This window comes from Sphaeramia orbicularis, chromosome 19 (assembly GCF_902148855.1).
Source record: "Sphaeramia orbicularis chromosome 19, fSphaOr1.1, whole genome shotgun sequence".
Taxonomy (NCBI): Eukaryota; Metazoa; Chordata; class Actinopteri; order Kurtiformes; family Apogonidae; genus Sphaeramia; species Sphaeramia orbicularis.
The window spans coordinates 33,782,909-33,800,089 of record NC_043975.1 but is presented as its reverse complement, the minus strand read 5'-3'; the positions used below and the strand labels follow the sequence as shown (position 1 = coordinate 33,800,089).

The following is a 17,181-nucleotide window of genomic DNA, read 5'->3' as shown; positions in this document are numbered from 1 at the left end:
CCACTTCCACAGTGGTGGGGCCTTTAGCTCGTATCCCGAAACGATGGAAGTGATGGATGTGTATCAGCACCCCTCCAAAGCCTCTTCACAGTGTGAGCTGCACCTCTCTAGTGCTATCAGCATGCCACATATGTCTTGGCACTAGCATGTTGCTGCCAAATCCTCATCCCCCTCCCCTTCTCCTCCCCTGTGGCTCCACAGCATTAAGAGTTTATGGGGTTTGGGTTCTATTGGAAATGCCATGCACTCGTCCTCTGGATAGTGGGATTAGCTCCCTGCGCTGTACTCCAAGAGCCTTCCTGTACTGATGACACAAGCAATACAGCGATGAGTGTTTGTTCATTTACTGTGCACAAATGCATGTCCCTCTCCCTCCCTCCTTCCCTCCCTCCCTCCACTCTATTGCTCCTGCACACACAGACACACAGAAACACAAGGGCTCAAGGTTGCCTGCATACACACAAGCCCGGCACACATGCATAAGGGGAATATCAGATTCAATGTGCAATGACACAGTGAGGACATAGAGTGGAAAGAGGGGGGAAGGCGGAACAGAGGCACAGGGTGGGTTTGGCATAGGCGGCGTGGAATCATTTTAAATGGCGCGGGGGTTGGAAGACGAAAAAGATGTGCAGAGAGGAGACGAGAGTGGCAGCAAAAGCACCAAAAGGCAACCAGGGTCGGCGAGCAACTGGATGTGGGCTAAGATTTCAGCATGAGTGAGAGGGAATGAGGGAAGAGGGAGAAAGAGGGAAAGGAGGAATATCCTCTGCACCACTGTGTGACTGGAAATTTAATAGAGGGAGAAAGAGAGGGAAGGAGAGAGAGGTAGATGGGTGGGAGAGGGAGAGGGAGAGGGAGGGAGGCAGAGGAGGGGGAGGGGAGAGGAAGAGAGAGGCAAAAGGCACAGAGACCTCATTGCTGTGCGGCTTTCAGCAAAAGCTAGTGGTCGTGAACAATGCTCACTACGGCATTCACGGAGAGGGAGGGGAGGAGCGAGGGAGAGGGATGGAGTGATGGAGGAGAGAGAGTATATATCTTGGGGGTCTTGGAAGCATAACTGGCCTTCTCTGTCCTTTGACCTTTAGTGTGAGCTGAGACAGAGTAAAGACGTACTGAGATTTATTTTTATCCACAAACAAATCTTTGGAGGAGAACGCAAAGCTACAAACCGTGATGCTCCTCTTTTGCACATTCTCCTCTTTTGCTGAAACAAAAACCTAGCGAAGGGGTTAATGACGATATAGATGTGGTAAAGGACTCGATGCATGTAGACGTAGACATGACAAGATCAATATGGGGAGGCTAACCGGCATCCGTTGACTGACTGAAGCTTTCTTTATTGGCTAATAACTTGTTTACATCCTTTTCAATCCACTGATTAAAACAGGCAGCACTAGTGGTCTAATAAACTCACCCTGCACACAACACTTATATTTCAGAGATTAAAAAAAAGGAAAAAAAATATATATAATTGTTGGGGTTATAGTTGTATTCAGACTTCACAGAGATGGTTGGATGATCAGATCCAGTCAGTGGCAGTGGTGGCTTCTTTATGTACGGGCTTTAAACCTGAAACTGAGAACTGCTTTGGGGAAAAAAACCTCATATGCAAAGTCTGCAGAAAACAGACCTCATTAGTTTGCTACATTTAATCTTAGCTGGCCGTTTCCAAAATGCATGTGCTAGCACTGAACACTCATTATGAATATGGACATTAGTAGGCCTACAATGTCTTTAAGGATCATTGAACCATAAATATTTCCTAATGCAGATACTTTGGCAAAAACTGTAAACAGGTGTCCATTAAATGACAGCATCACTGTAAACACACATGGAATCTTTAATAACAATGATTAAAAAAAAGACATATAGAATAAAACACACACATACACACTGGATCTAACGTATAAAGACCCAAACAACCACCAGCGACACAAACCATCTACTGATCTAAACTGTTTAATACCTGTTGATCCACTAATCCAATCAATACATGTAAATAATATGTGTGAAATATAATTATTCATTTTTTCATGGTCATCAGATTTGACCCATTTGGATGTTTAGGGGCTCTGTAGTGAACGTGGAAACACCGTCATCTTCTGCAACACTGATTCACCAGTAAAACCCATGGAGATGAAACAATGACAGGGGATGGGGACACTTGGTTTATGTTCAGTTAATAATATATTTTGCTAAAAAACTCACTTTTTCTTCAGTTTTCTGTATTTTGATATAATAAGAACTTGAATATGAACCTACTGTGAGCTTTTATGAACATCTACATGATCAGTGAATTAAATATAGGAAAATACATGATTTACACAGAAAAAAAACGCAAAATAAGGGGGATAATATAACAATAAATGGTGATAAATCATTGAAGAAAGGTTAACCCTTTATCGGGGAAGTGACTATTATTGGTAATTTCCACACATTACAAGACAGTGACTGCAACAGTTACAGTGAGTCAACAATCTCCAATGTGGTCTACAGGGTCTGTAAGGTCCACCTCTGCATGAACAGTGAGTGTACCTGCTTTGTTAGGTACCATGAAGTAATGGTACTAACGTAAGGAATGACGTTCAAAGGGATGATGTGGATGTGGACAAGTGTCTGGATCAGCACTTATGTTGGTCTAATGTTACAGAAGTGATGCTCTAATGTTCTAAAAGACATGTTCCTTTCACATTATGTGTGTTTTTCTTTTATTTTTGATATGTACTTTTTGTATTTATTTATTTTTTTTGCTACATACAGGCAAAGGAACCAAATACGCTAACTTCACTGACCTTTATTTTATTTTATTTATTTATTTCGAACATCCAAAGGGACAAAATAAAGCAAAATGAAGCAAATTAAAAACAAAAACAAAATAATTAAATGAACAGAATCTATCTTCAAGTATGTGCAAGTCTGAATTTTGCTTGGTCGAAAAGGAGTAGGAAGAAGTATCAACTTATTTAATCCTACCTCTCAAGTGCTTTTACACTTTTATCACTAACTTAATACAACAATCAAACAACACATCTTTCCCAATTTTAGCACTCAAACACAACAAATACACAATGCAGTAACTGACCCACACACAACAATATGTTCATGGCAGTACAGTCATACAAACAGACTCAACAGTTCAACAGTTTTCTTCAATAATTACAGCATATATATCAATTCAACATTATCCATAGACAAACAGACCTTGATTTTCTACATAACAATACATTTTTTTAACCTCCTAACACCCAGCTATGGGTTTTCTGTCCACATTTGTGAACAAGTGTTTCACAACTTTATACAAAAAAAAAAAAAAGAAAAGAAAAGAAAACTGTCCACCACGAAGGACATCCCATAAAAATTTTAAAAACTGCATCTGAAAAAACTGTTGCATCATGATGTTTCCAATATAGGCACTTTTTTAATAAAAAACATAAAAAGCTTGTACTTTGCTGACATTTCTTGGGTCTTAGGAGGTTAAATATTTTACAAAAGTTATAAAGTCTTGTGACGTCCTTTAACAACACACTAAGGTTGAAATTTGGAATTTCAGAGTATTTCTATGACCCTATAACCCTATAGAGCACAGGTGTCAAACATGCGGCCTGGGGGCCAAATCAGGCCCGCCAAAGGGTCCAGTCCGGCCCTTGGGATGAATTTGTGAAATGCAAAAATTACACTAAGATATTAACAATCCTTTTAGTTCAGGTTCCACATTCAGACTAATCCAATCTCAAGTGGGCAAGATTCAGTAAAATACTATCATAATAACATATAAATAATGACAACTCCACATGTTTCTCTTTGTAAATGTAAATATTTTAATGTATTTAATCTAAAACAAAGTATAATTTTGCAAAACAAAGCGTATAACCTGAAATGCCTTAAGAGAAGCAAGTACAATTTCAAGAATATTCTGTCTGTTACTTAATGTTTTGTGTATCTGTAGATCCACTGTGATCTGTAAGTTATAACGTACATGTGTAAATGATAAACTGAGGCAGAATATTGTTAAAATTACACTTATTTTTTCAGATTATTCATGTTATTCACATCTTTTGAAAGGATAGTTTGTAGATGTAAACCTGTTCATAATGTAAATTTACTTTTTTTACTCTAAAACATAGACAAAAGTTTGGCGTTGACATTATTTCTGTATTATTATGTTATTATTTTACTGGTTCGACCCATTTCAGATCAAATTTAGCTGAATCTGGCCCCTGAACTAAAATGAGTTTGACACCCCTGCTATATAGAGTTAAATATAGAGGAAAAAATTCATTTTCTCTACATTCCCAAAAGTATCACTGGGTCTTTATGGGCTAATATGTTGTTGATGATGAAGTGCTGCTGAGTCATATTAATAAATATTCTCCATGACTTCATACTCATTACATGCATAAAGCTCATGTCCCACCTGTTAAACACAATCTGCACATAAATACAAACAGGCTTTCCTTTTTTTTTCTTTTCTTTTTTTTTTTTTTTTTCTTGATAAGATCTTTCTATGGATGTTGATTTTAATCGGTTTAATCATCCGGTTAACGCAGGTACATCCATGAGTCGCTGGTCCTTCATCTATTCTTCTAATGCTGTCTTAGTGGGATTCTGGCTCAAACATACGGAATGTGCGTAAAAGCGCCGCTTGTGCTGTACGTAAAATGCTCTGCTCAGCGGGCGCCGTCGCGTTTGCTGCCTGCGTTCCTCTCCAAGGATGATAAGGCGCATGGATGCATTCGTCCCAGACCTCGCCGTTAAATGTGATAATACTAACATCATTTCCACCGACTATCCTTAATTTGATCTCCGTGTCTTTTCCCCCCGTGTGTGTGGATTGTGTTCATCTGTAACCTGCCATCTCTGTAGCCCCCCGCGTTGCGTTGGCGCTGCGGAATAGCCTACAAGAACAAGAGTCAGCTCACAGCCCGTGGAAACAAGCGAATCAATTTAGGGGAGAGAAAAGAAGAGACAGATAGGGACGATCGGGGAAAAAAAACAGGGGACGAGAGGAGAGAAAACATCGACCTTACAAACGCATCCTCCGAAACATGAAGGTACGTGTATATTACAGGTAGATGGAGCTGAAATGGCCGGCGTAATTATTGCATGTGTTACCTAATCTGCATGGATGCTGAAGCCAATCATGGAATGGTACAGATTGTATGAGAAAACGTGCAAAGGTTACACAGATGCATTAGAAATAAACAGAAGAATACGATCCAGTCAGCGTCGAGGTCAGTGTAATAAACCTCCTGCAGTCCTGGAAATTGTGTGGAAATAACACGGTTCCTTATGTAAGGCTGTGTTCGGTTTTTTTTTCGTGTCCACACATAATTATTTGGAAAAAAAAAAAAAAAGCAGCCTATGGATTTTTTTTTTTTTTTTTTTTTTTTTTTTTGGGGTGCAGTCATGTTGTCATTACCCTGAAGAGAGAATGGATGCAAGCCATTTTGTAATGCAGCATGTGCAGAATTAGGCCTATTCAGAATTTCAATTGCGTTCCCGAGAAGGTGCGCCGTAGTGAGCGCAGCTGCATTGATGAATAAGGCCATTCTGTTGAATTGTAGGAGATATTATGCTAGAGGCTATATGATGATGAGGAGGAGAGATTGCAGATTAAAGGTTGCGACTGCAGAAGAAAGCGGTCAGGTTTTGCCCCCCACCCCCCCCACCCCCTCCTTTTTAATTTTTTTATTTTATTTTTTTTTATTTTCACAAGTTGACATTAAGTAAAATGCCATCAGTTGAAATTCTACCAAATATCTGTCTGTCATCAACCTGTTATTTTCCTTTTCTATAGGGCTGAATATTACCATACTGGTAAAATGCGTTGCATCCTACCCTGATTCCCACGTCCTGAATCAATCTAGTGTTGTCATAGTTACAGTAGATGATGTTGGCCCTGCTGCACCTGTGTCGCTTTGTGTTCATCTAGACCATCTGTAAATACATGGTCTAATTGGGCCTTGTGTAGACTACAGGAAACATCCCACAGGCCAGAACTTGTGTCTTTAAAAAAAAAAAAAATACAACTCTACAATTTTTGCCTCTTCATAAACCTTAATGTCTCTGTTGTGGAGAGCAGGGCATTGATACAATCAGGCGCTTACGATGATGTGCTTGGTTTGTAGCAATTGGTCAGCAGCTTGCAGCTAATTTGTCTTTTCACGACTGAGCGCTCTCTCGGGCCTGATCGAATAATCGATATCTACATGGCTGCAATCTGCTCTTGACATGAAAAAACAGCAAAGATCAAAAAAGAGAAATACCTTTGAGGTAAATTAGTTTGAAAAAATATATTGTAGCAGATGTTTGAGCCATGTCATAAATGCAAAGGAAGAACATTTCACACAAGGATAAGGATGAAGGCCACAGGCAACAAGTATGGCCTAAATAAATAAATAAAATATAGACCATCGCTGGTGCATGCTGTTGTTCTAGTGATATGGAGAACTTGAAGATGGGTAGCCAAGGCAACAGGCATCCTACCTGCAGATTCAGGGTCTCTTCTCTTAAGTACATCCAAAAGTTTATGTTTTTAATATCTCACACCCCACCATACTTACTAAATACAAAAAATATCTGTAGTTGATTCATATGTACTTGGGATTACATTGAAAACTGCCCAAGGCCTGATGTGAAATGAATCTATCTTGTAACATGCATACATTTAAAAAATATGAAATCACTATCATGCATCATTTTTGTTCAATATAATTTCTCATCCCTTGTATTCAAAGTAAAATAGATTAGGGAATAGTATTCTTGCAATCATATTTGTCTAACAACATTATCAAAACAGATAAGGGAAAAAAGGAATGAAATGAGCTGACATGAGTGCTGATGTATGAAACACAGACCTATAGCTTAGTGTGCATGGAAAGCACATTCTGTTTTGAGAGCAGAGAGATGATCAATTCTATGGCCAACTGAATATTAATGATGTTTTGTTTGATGCCTCCATGAATCATTTAATGATGAGTTGATCATTGTGACCATCAACTCAGGCATGCTGGATCAGATACAGCTCTGACATGTGGGGGAAAGATAAAAATGTAAACATTTTTTTCCCTTTGTGCATAGTATTAAAATGCGTAATTATCTGCTGGAAGAGGAAAAGAGGGAGACTTTAAAAGCAAAGAAAGCAGTGTAATAAACACCATAATGAGTAGCTGCTGCAAAGGGGCTGCATAACATTTGTATTTATACATTTATTATGATGCGTTGTTACTTTTTGGTGGCAGTTACAGTTAGAATGTGTATACATGTGTGTATGTGTGAGTGTGTGTGTGTGTGAAAGAGAGAGAGAGACTGTGGGATGTGCAGATCGTCTGAAAAAATCTATTTTTAGCATACATTCCCTTATGAGCTTTCTTAATAGCTGCTTTAAGAGTTCTCAGAGCTATGTCTTTAATAAAGATTGATGTTGACCTAGTCCTCGGACCTTGTAGATGTTATGATTCATGTTAGATTTGCTGCAATCTCCGTGAGGTGTTATATCCTCATATACATTTATTTTGGTTGGCAAGGCAATGCCAAATGAAATGTGTTTCATATCTAGTACCAAAGCAAATGCTCCGAGACAGAAATCCTTGAGCTTTAAAGGAAATGTATCTTGATTTAGACTAAAAATTTGCAGCAAATGTTTAATAGCAAATGCTCATCAAGCTCAGCTAAACACAGTAATGTGGAATAGGGCACTGGACAGTAAAAACACAAGATGGTGAGTGAGCAGGTTGCCACAGTAACCGTGTTTCTAGGAGCGCATGCATCGTCGCTGCATAGGAGAGGAGATGTTAAGGACTGGCATGGAACCTTCCGAAAAACACCCTCCTTATCCAACTGTAAATGTATTATTGTCTAAAATAAAGCCAAAATTGTAAAAGGATGCGGTTATTTAAAGTGACGAGTAACAACGATTTCCTTATTTGTTTGCAGCAGACAATACAGGCTTGTGTTGTGTCTGCTAGAGTCACAGCCTCGTGCATATCATGCTTTGGGGAAAAAATAATGAATACTTTCTCTTTGGTCTTATCACAATAAAGAAAAGTGCCCAATCATTTCTAAATTTAGTGAGTCTGCTGATGCTTGCAGCCATTTTTTGTTTCAAGATGTGTGACTTTCCTTTAAGCAAAGCAGAGCTATATGCTGCTATACTGTTAGTCATATAGATTTAAAGGTTAAAACATTTTAAAATTTTTCCGAACCACGTTTTTCTCATATTATATACAATCTGGGTGTCATGTTTAGCTCATCGGCCTAAGTGGATGGGCTTTTTTGTCTGATGCACATTGATTATTGTACACAGAATGTGCATTGCAGTAAAATTCCAGGAGTCAATAATCATTCCTTCATATCTTAATTGCTAAATTACTGCATGCGTGCATCATTTGTTATCTCATTTGTAATGCTGTGCTGCTGCCTTATGATGGATTGGATGGATGTCTGCATTAACCTTAGCTCTAAATCCCTCTGGCGTATGCATCTGCACCCTTTGAAATAACTTTGCATGCTTTTAAATGTGTTTGTCTTACTATGTATCTCATCTAACATACCTGTATCTTGAAGTGTATCATTGGTATATGTTAGTACTTCCAGTTGAATGGTTCTGCTGCAGCACTTGTGACCCAGCTTTAGGTTTCAGAAATTTGTGGCCATTTCAGACCCTGACCCAGATGTTAAGTTGAACCTGTGAAGAAAATGGCAGCTAAGTCACTAGAAAGATTACAGGCCAACATTTAAAAGTCACTTTTTCACACAAGAAAGCCCAAGTCAGCCTGTCACGTCCTCTAGTGACAGAACATTAATATTTTATGATTTAAATTCAGTCCTGTGACTACTTGCATGTATATCGTGTACCAGTATCTTAAAGTTACTGCACTGTGCACTTATTTGACCTCTTTTCTCTCTCTCTCTCTCTTTTTTCTCTTCCTCCTACAGTGAACAGCAACAGAGTCTACAGAGGAAACACATCCAAGACCAAGACCTCCCAATTTTTTTAAATTTCTATATAATTGTCATGAGAATTAAAAATTCATAGTTCCATGAAATAACATGCTGAAGAGATCAACTGATTTTATAGTCAAAGAAGCATGAGCAAAGTAAAATAAGAACCTATCTGACAGCGTCATTGCACCCCTTTTCCTCCCAGTTTTTAAAGGACTGCTCGAAGGCATAAACAGAACAAGAGCGTAAAATATGAACATCAAGACAAGCACTTAAATCCCCTTGTCTGGAGGTGACTTATCAACATCATAGCAATAGGGGTGGGTCATGACTCAGTTGCCATGCGTGTTGTCATGGTGACCAGCCCCTGTACCCCTTCCCCCCTCCTCTGGTTGGTCCAGCTTTTGTTGTGGTTTCACAACCATGGACCTCAGCTGACAGAGGCAGCACCCCCATGCCCCACCCCTTGTACCTGCTCCAATCAGGCAAGCCGTGTCATCTGTACAAGGAAAAGTTTAGACCAAGTCCCAGACAATATTTCAGATAAAACAAGATACCTCAATCTTCAAGAGAACACCATCCAGGTAAGAGGCTGTACTTTCACACTTAAGGCTTATATTACATTATAACAGCAGTGATTGTGACGTTGCTACAACATACCTCCATGTGTTTGTTTCCAAACTAGGTGATCAAGTCTGATACATTTAAACACCTGAGGCATCTGGAAATCCTCCAGCTCTCTAAGAACCACATTCGAGAAATTGAGGTGGGAGCTTTTAATGGCCTTCCCAACCTTAACACACTGGAGCTTTTTGACAACCGTCTCACAGTGGTACCTTCACTAGCCTTTGAGTATCTTAGCAAGCTACGGGAATTATGGCTACGAAACAACCCTATTGAGACACTGCCGGCATTTGCCTTTCACCGAGTTCCCTCTTTACGCCGCCTCGATCTTGGTGAACTAAGGAAACTGGGTTTCATCTCAGAGGCTGCCTTTGAAGGTCTGATTAACTTGCGCTTCTTGAACCTGGGTATGTGTGGCTTAAAGGACATCCCTAACCTCACCCCATTAGTGAAACTAGAGGAGCTGGAGCTTTCGGGAAACCAGCTGGGAATAGTGCGACCTGGGTCCTTCCAGGGTCTAGTGTCACTTCGCAAGCTGTGGCTGATGCACTCCAGAGTGTCAGTCATTGAACGCAATGCTTTTGATGACCTCAAAAACTTGGAGGAGCTCAATCTCTCCCACAATTCCCTGCATTCCCTGCCACATGACCTCTTCACTCCTTTGCACCAGTTAGAGAGGGTACATCTAAACCACAACCCCTGGGTGTGCAACTGTGATGTGCTGTGGCTCAGCTGGTGGCTGAAAGAAACTGTTCCCAGCAATACCACGTGTTGTGCTCGCTGCCATGCTCCCCCAGGCCTAAAGGGCAAGTACATTGGGGAACTGGACCAGAGCCACTTTACCTGCTATGCCCCGGTGATTGTTGAGCCACCTACTGACCTCAATGTCACTGAGGGCATGGCTGCTGAGCTGAAATGTCGCACTGGAACCTCCATGACGTCAGTGAATTGGTTCACTCCAAACGGTACTCTGATGACCCATGGATCGTACCGAGTTAGGATCTCAGTGCTTCACGATGGAACACTGAACTTCACAAATGTGACCGTGCAAGACACCGGGCAGTATACGTGCATGGTGACCAACTCTGCTGGAAACACCACTGCAACAGCTGTACTCAACGTGTCTGCTTCGGATCCCAACAACAGCTACAGTTATTTTACCACCGTCACTGTGGAAACAGTAGACTCACACCAAGCGGAGAAAGAAGCAAGACAGGAGATTAACGAGACTATGATTGAATTCCCAGGTCCCACTGTTCTTGGAGGGGTGGTAGATGGGCGTCCTGGCATCACTATTTCACCCTCTCCCGCCTCTCTTTCTTCACTGTCTCCCAGAGCCAATAGAGGGAGTGATGATACAGTTACTGTGTCTTTCATGGATGTAACTAATATTCCAGGCCTGGATGATGTGATGAAAACGACTAAGATCATCATTGGTTGCTTTGTGGCTATTACTTTTATGGCAGCTGTAATGTTGGTGGTTTTCTATAAACTCAGAAAGCAGCACCAGTTACACAAGCACCACGGCCCAGCTAGAGCTATTGAGATCGTAAACGTAGAAGATGAGCTTGGAGCAGGAGCTGGCAGTGGCATTTCAGGTGGTTCTACCATGAATTCTGGCGGTGGCGGGGAAGGAACCTTAAGGATACATCACCCTGAAATCGTCAACATTCCCAGTATTGGCCGCACAGATACTCTCAACCACTACTACAAGACTCATCATTTCAACAACAATGTGATGGGTCTAAGTATTGGCACTGAAGGGTTGGGACCAGGAGGCATCCTCAGTAGCAAGAACCAGTCAGGCCAGGACATCCCAATCTCCTGTTCTGCTGTCCCAATCTCAACATCTAATTTGCTTACAACATCAGGCAATGGCACCAACACCAACCCCAATTCTATGTCGCCACCTCTGCCAATGTCTCTCCCCATGCCTACTATGGGCTTGCATGGATCGATCAAGGGTTTTATGGGCCAGAACCAGAATCCCCAAATGGAGCCCCTTCTCTTTAAGGGGAGCTCGAAGGAAAATGTCCAAGAGACTCAGATCTAAAAACAAAGTGAGGGTATGGAGAGAGAGTGAGCAAGAGTCAAAGACAGAGAGGGGATTGATGTTGGGTTTATGCGCCGAATGATAAGACACTAGAGTGCATTGACATTACACCAGGAGAGAGGATAGACTGACACGGCAATACAAACACGTAGACTTATCCGTGACAGTGTACTGAGCCAAGGATTGGACCACAATGGGCCACTTGTGTTTGTAGTAACGATCATGGCCATGGAGATCAAGAAATGGACATTGCTACAATGTAAATCTGTGCCAAAGCAAATGTTTTTTGCAGTTTCTACAAGCTCTGTTCTCATAAGGAAAAACTAGCCTTTCAGAGGAATCAGTCCCAAAATTGTTGTTGGCCAGCAGAGATGAAAGACATGCACAGCACTTACCACAATGAAGATTGACAATATTACAGAACAAAATTCAAGAGACATTTTCTTCCACACAAAACAACAAGCCACACTCTCTCTCAAGAGACTCAATAGACTCCTTCAAGGTGACAATTATGTAGGCATAAATAGAAGGACAAAAAGGTACAGTGCAGTACAAACTACTGTGAAAAATCCACAAATTATATAAATATATTTTCATTTAAATATGTATCATTGCAGACTCCAATGCAGAGATATTTTGGGGTGGATGTATAAGCTGGTATAGTTTGTTTCTTTGTTAATAATCAGGGGTGGCAATGGTGGAGGTTGGTTATGATACATGTTTTAAGTTTGGCTACTTCTCAGAAACATAAGGGCTCAATTGCAACACTCATTGTGAATCTTTGAATTGGCTTTGTGACATAAAGTCCATTTAGGTTGTAGAACAGTAAATGCAGATCTCTGTTTGACAAACTTTTGTCTGTTGCTTCAGTAATAATCATTACAATCTTTTGTGTTCTGAGAGTGTATTACGTATTTTGTAAAAGCCAGGTACTTAGTATTTGAATTGACAATTCTGATACTTAAATGCCAGCATCAAACAATGGTAAAATAATGTTTCACAAACACAGAACGGTATTCCAATGCAAAGACCTGTATGGGTAAAATAAAGTGTTGACAGTGTGTTATTTGAATTAGCTCAGTAGCCAGATATTTGCTTTTAGAATGGAATTTGATATGACCTCCTTGCTCGTGGTTACCATAATCATGCCATAAAATGCTGTCATAAGGATGACTAGACATCTATCTGCAGCAGCAGCATTCAAGAAGGGATTAAACATCCATCTAAGGATGATTGGAATGGAAATGTACAGTATATTAATAATAATAATATCTGGTTGTATGACAATTGTAAGATCCACATTTTTACAGTGTAACTTTCATATGTTAAATGCCATTTACGCTTCTTGCGTTTCAACTATGTATTTCTTTATTTTTGTTAGTTTGATATAATGTGTACAGTTGTCTAGCCATGTATCATTACGTGTGAAATAAATCAATCATATATTGGGTTGTGGCGGGTCAATATGGGAACCACATACTGTAAGTAACATTTGTAGAGTGAGACATTATGCAGGCTTCTGTGCTAAACCTGGATTGAATGTATGGTTTGCGGTTTAGCCGTTAGTCATGGTGGTAATGATAGGTGCCATCTGCTCTATTAACATGCTCAGACAGGCTTTTAGCCACTCTCTTATAGATGGTCCACAAACACTGCTACTGGTTTTATAAAATGAGTGTTTTTGAACAGAACTAGATGATCTTATTGTTAACAAAGGCACTTTGGTCTCACATTAGTCCTCACTCTGCTTCTCTCATCTTGCTGCTTTAACAGTACAACAGTTTTTGAATCGTGTGAAATGGCTGATGGATTGAGGAAAGAAATACAATTATTTTTTTTTTTCTTTTTCTTTTTTTTTGATACAGACCATATTTATCAAGCAGGAACCTAAAATGTTTGTTGCAATTGAGCAGAAGCTGGAAACACAACCAGTTATTCCAGATAAATGTACCTGAGATAGTATTATCAATGAAATCATATCAACAAGGTTTCTGACCTTAATGCAGCTCTTTATGGGATTTTTGCTGTTTTTTTTTTTTTGTTGCACCCCTCCCTCAGACCTGCATAGGGGCTGTTTTATGTGAGTGATGATGTTTTTTTCTTATCAGCAATGGGACTACACTTATTGAAAGAAAAGGACCACAGAGGAGTAGTAATAATGACGATAGCATGATTTACAATATCAGACAAGAACCCACCCGGATTGTACTGTCACAGAGGTTAATGTAACTCTATGAAAGGAACATCTTCTACATCAGTGCCCACGAAGTTCACACCAGTTAAAACTACACACACCTAAATCATTTTTTAACAATACTGTATGTCTGATTAAATGGAAAGAAAAAAATGTAAAAACCAATCAAATAACTCAGGTGGTCTAACTTGCTGCCATGTATTTTCTCTATTTGGTGTCACTGTTTATGGGGTGTTAATCGGATTCAAAAGTGTTATACCATAGTAAATGTAAATGTTTTGCCACCCAGCAGACAGATCTAGTGGGCAGGGTTCAACTGTAGCCCCACTGAGACACAAATAGAATATAAATGAAGGCTAACGACACAACATATGGCCGCTCCCTTGATGTGCTACATTCGGTGGCTCTGTCGTCAGATTTCAAAGAGCATACGAGATATTTCCTCGTGGGCTGCGTGTGAAGGTTCATTTCTGCATATTAACCATGAAACATATTCACTCACATGAACGCTGCTGTAGCAGCATTTAATAATGATATTTCATCTAACCAGCACAGAAATGTTCCTTTCATACCTCTGGACATCCATAACATGCAACAGGGTTATTATTATTATCATTATTATTATTATTATTATTATTATGAACATTTGGAAGAACTGCAGAAGGGCTTTGTTGCATCTTAGTATAGTGGCTGCCATTGTACATACAGAGCTTGATGCTATTTAAAAGGAGGTACATTCAAGTAATGTAACCATCACAAGACCCCTTTTAAAGAAGATGATGAGCTTGAGACTGGAATCTGAATATATGCATATTCAGAAACTGTACCACACTGTATAATATTGTGTCAGTTGATGCAGTTTGGCTACAGATGGAGTACTGGCATATGTTTATCCACTGCACCACCCGTCGCTTACGAAGGATGCTGCAACCCAGATGACATTTCTTGGTTTGTCAGAGGCAAACATCCTTAATTAATGGATTATTGTATCTGACATGACACCATATTGCAAGACAAGAAAAGGGACTGACCTTTTGGTCCTTTAAAGGTAAGCTGTTTTGTTTGATAAAACAATTAAAAAGGAAAAGGAGCTGGGTGTGTCAGAAATGTTTTTTAAAGAAAGGCCGAACAGTGTTAAGCTATAGAAAATTTAGATTTCTTAAATGCAAAACAATAAAAAAATGTCATTTTTTTTTATGTTTATTTTTTCCAAGTTGTTGGTTGTATCTCAGTATGTGATATTATCAATTTGGGTTTTTATGTATTGTCATTAAATGTCATTTTTTCACACATTCATCCAGGTACACAGTGTTGCTGAACAGTGTATTTCTTCAATTATAACAAAATTAACGAGCTGTATTTGCACCTCATTGATGTTCTTACATTATATCACTGTTTATTACTTATGTGACTTCAATTTTTGTTCGCTGTAAGAAGTTCCTCTGATGTTACAAACTTATATCAGTTTCATTCTTTGTTGTGAAATTATCTTACAGAACACTACAAACTGACTAAAAGAGAAATGACTTGAACTTCAAAATGATGTTTCAAATAAGTAATAGTATAACATTTATATTAAAAAAAAAAAAAGAAAAAAGAAAAGAAATGGACAGAAAAAAGTCCTAACAATAATGTTTTTATACTGTGTTTTTTTCTTTTGATTTATTCTTCAGAAAATTAGATAAGAAAGGAGCAAGAAAAAAGCTTAGATAAGGTGGGAGTAGCAATGCAAATCTATAACTGATCAGTCCTGTGTGTGCACACATGTGACAGCTGGTAATCTGTGATAAAAGTCTACAAGTCCAAGCAAATGTTATGGTGTTACAGAAAAACGCACAAGTGTCCACTGTTAAATAACCTGTCATGCAATTTGCTGAAGCTGGAAATACATAAAGGGGATTTATCTTTTTTTCCCTTTTAATCTGAAAAATGTTTGTCATCTTTAAAAAAAAAAAAAAAAAGACTAAACAAAAAAGAAAAAAAGAATTGACCTTTAAAAGCATTATGATGCTGTTGGGCTTTATAGTTTTCCTTTCCTGACTGAAAATAAAAAAAATTAGCAGACTAATTGATTTCGAAGGGTAGCTGTAGAAGTACAGTCATATTAATCTAACAAATTCAACCCAACAGTACTCAAGCTGTAATCACTACTGCATGGTAAATGCCTAAATAAATCAAATGGTCCTTCATGTTGCATTAGCGTAACTGTACATTATCCTGACATCATGTAATTAATTACATTATTAGCATATGCTGTGAATTTGTTGAATATGTTAAAATGAGTTAAGTTTAACTGTACTGCAAATGAAAAAAAAACACACCTTGCTGGATTCAGTTTTACATTGTCCAGATGTGTCCAGATTTAGGGCTTTTCTGAAATGTTCACATGCAGGACAAACATTAGTGAGACGAAAGGGTCTAGGCATTTTAGATGGGTTTACAAAAAATAACTTTAATGACTTGCCTGTGCTGTGCTTTCTTATTCCATTTATTTGCATGTAGCACATTTAATTTTTGTTTTTTTTGGGGGGGTTTTTGGGTGAAGGGAAATTTGTAGAGACTATCACAGATGTCCACAGTGCAGACTTAGTCCAACCCACATCGCAAAACAACAACCTCAAGGGATTCATGGAATAACAAATGCATCAGCCATGCAACACTAACAGTGAATTTGAATAATATGTTTAGATAAAATGTTTGGGCCCTACAGCACCGAGACTGTATTTGAAATGTCTTAAGGGGCACTATGTAAAGTAATTTTCCTGAATGTAATTGCACTTGGCTTGCACTTTGGTCTCCAGAGACTTCTGTCCCCATGAGATTTCTTGGACATCGTGTAAAAGGCCCATGCACACTGAACAGGCAACAACAGAGCAGTTTTTTTTTTTTTTTTCTAGAGACCATAACCCAGAGTAAAGGAAAGCTATTGAACCAAATGTTCTGTAACACCTTGAGGTGGCTAATTTTCAAGCTGATTATTAATATCAGTTTTTTGCAGCTTTATGCTGCTTCTCAGCTTGGGTTAATAGTAAGCAAACATATGGCAAATGCTCAGAAAAGACTTGAATATGTTGCTTTAGTTGAAAGAATGTGCAGTGGGGGGGTGTGAAAGTGAGAAAACGTGTGAATGCAGCAGAAAAGAATAACATTAATATGCATTGAAGATGAAAGCGCAATCCTAAAATGCAAATACATTTAGAATATTCTGTGATCTTTGCGTGAATATAATATAATATGACGGAGTAAGGTAATTTTAAAATAGAAAAGGTAGGATTTTAGAATGCCACTTGCAGCCCTTGCAGCAAGAAATAACTGTATCCACATGAGGTTTGTTTACAACATAAATTCTCTCGTGTAATTTTAA

At 39.0% G+C, this 17,181-nt stretch overlaps 1 protein-coding gene across 1 annotated transcript; it reads left to right on the top strand.

Annotated features, from left to right (window-relative positions):
* The first annotated feature begins 4,662 nt into the window (after positions 1–4,662).
* On the top strand, positions 4,663–15,223 carry lrrc4bb (leucine rich repeat containing 4Bb). Its single transcript, XM_030121588.1, has 3 exons — positions 4,663–5,054; positions 8,941–9,530; positions 9,632–15,223. The coding sequence occupies exons 2-3, from the start codon at positions 9,288–9,290 to the stop codon at positions 11,621–11,623; spliced, it is 2,235 nt and encodes a 744-aa protein (XP_029977448.1). The 5' UTR covers positions 4,663–5,054; positions 8,941–9,287; the 3' UTR covers positions 11,624–15,223.
* Positions 15,224–17,181: the final 1,958 nt, after the last annotated feature.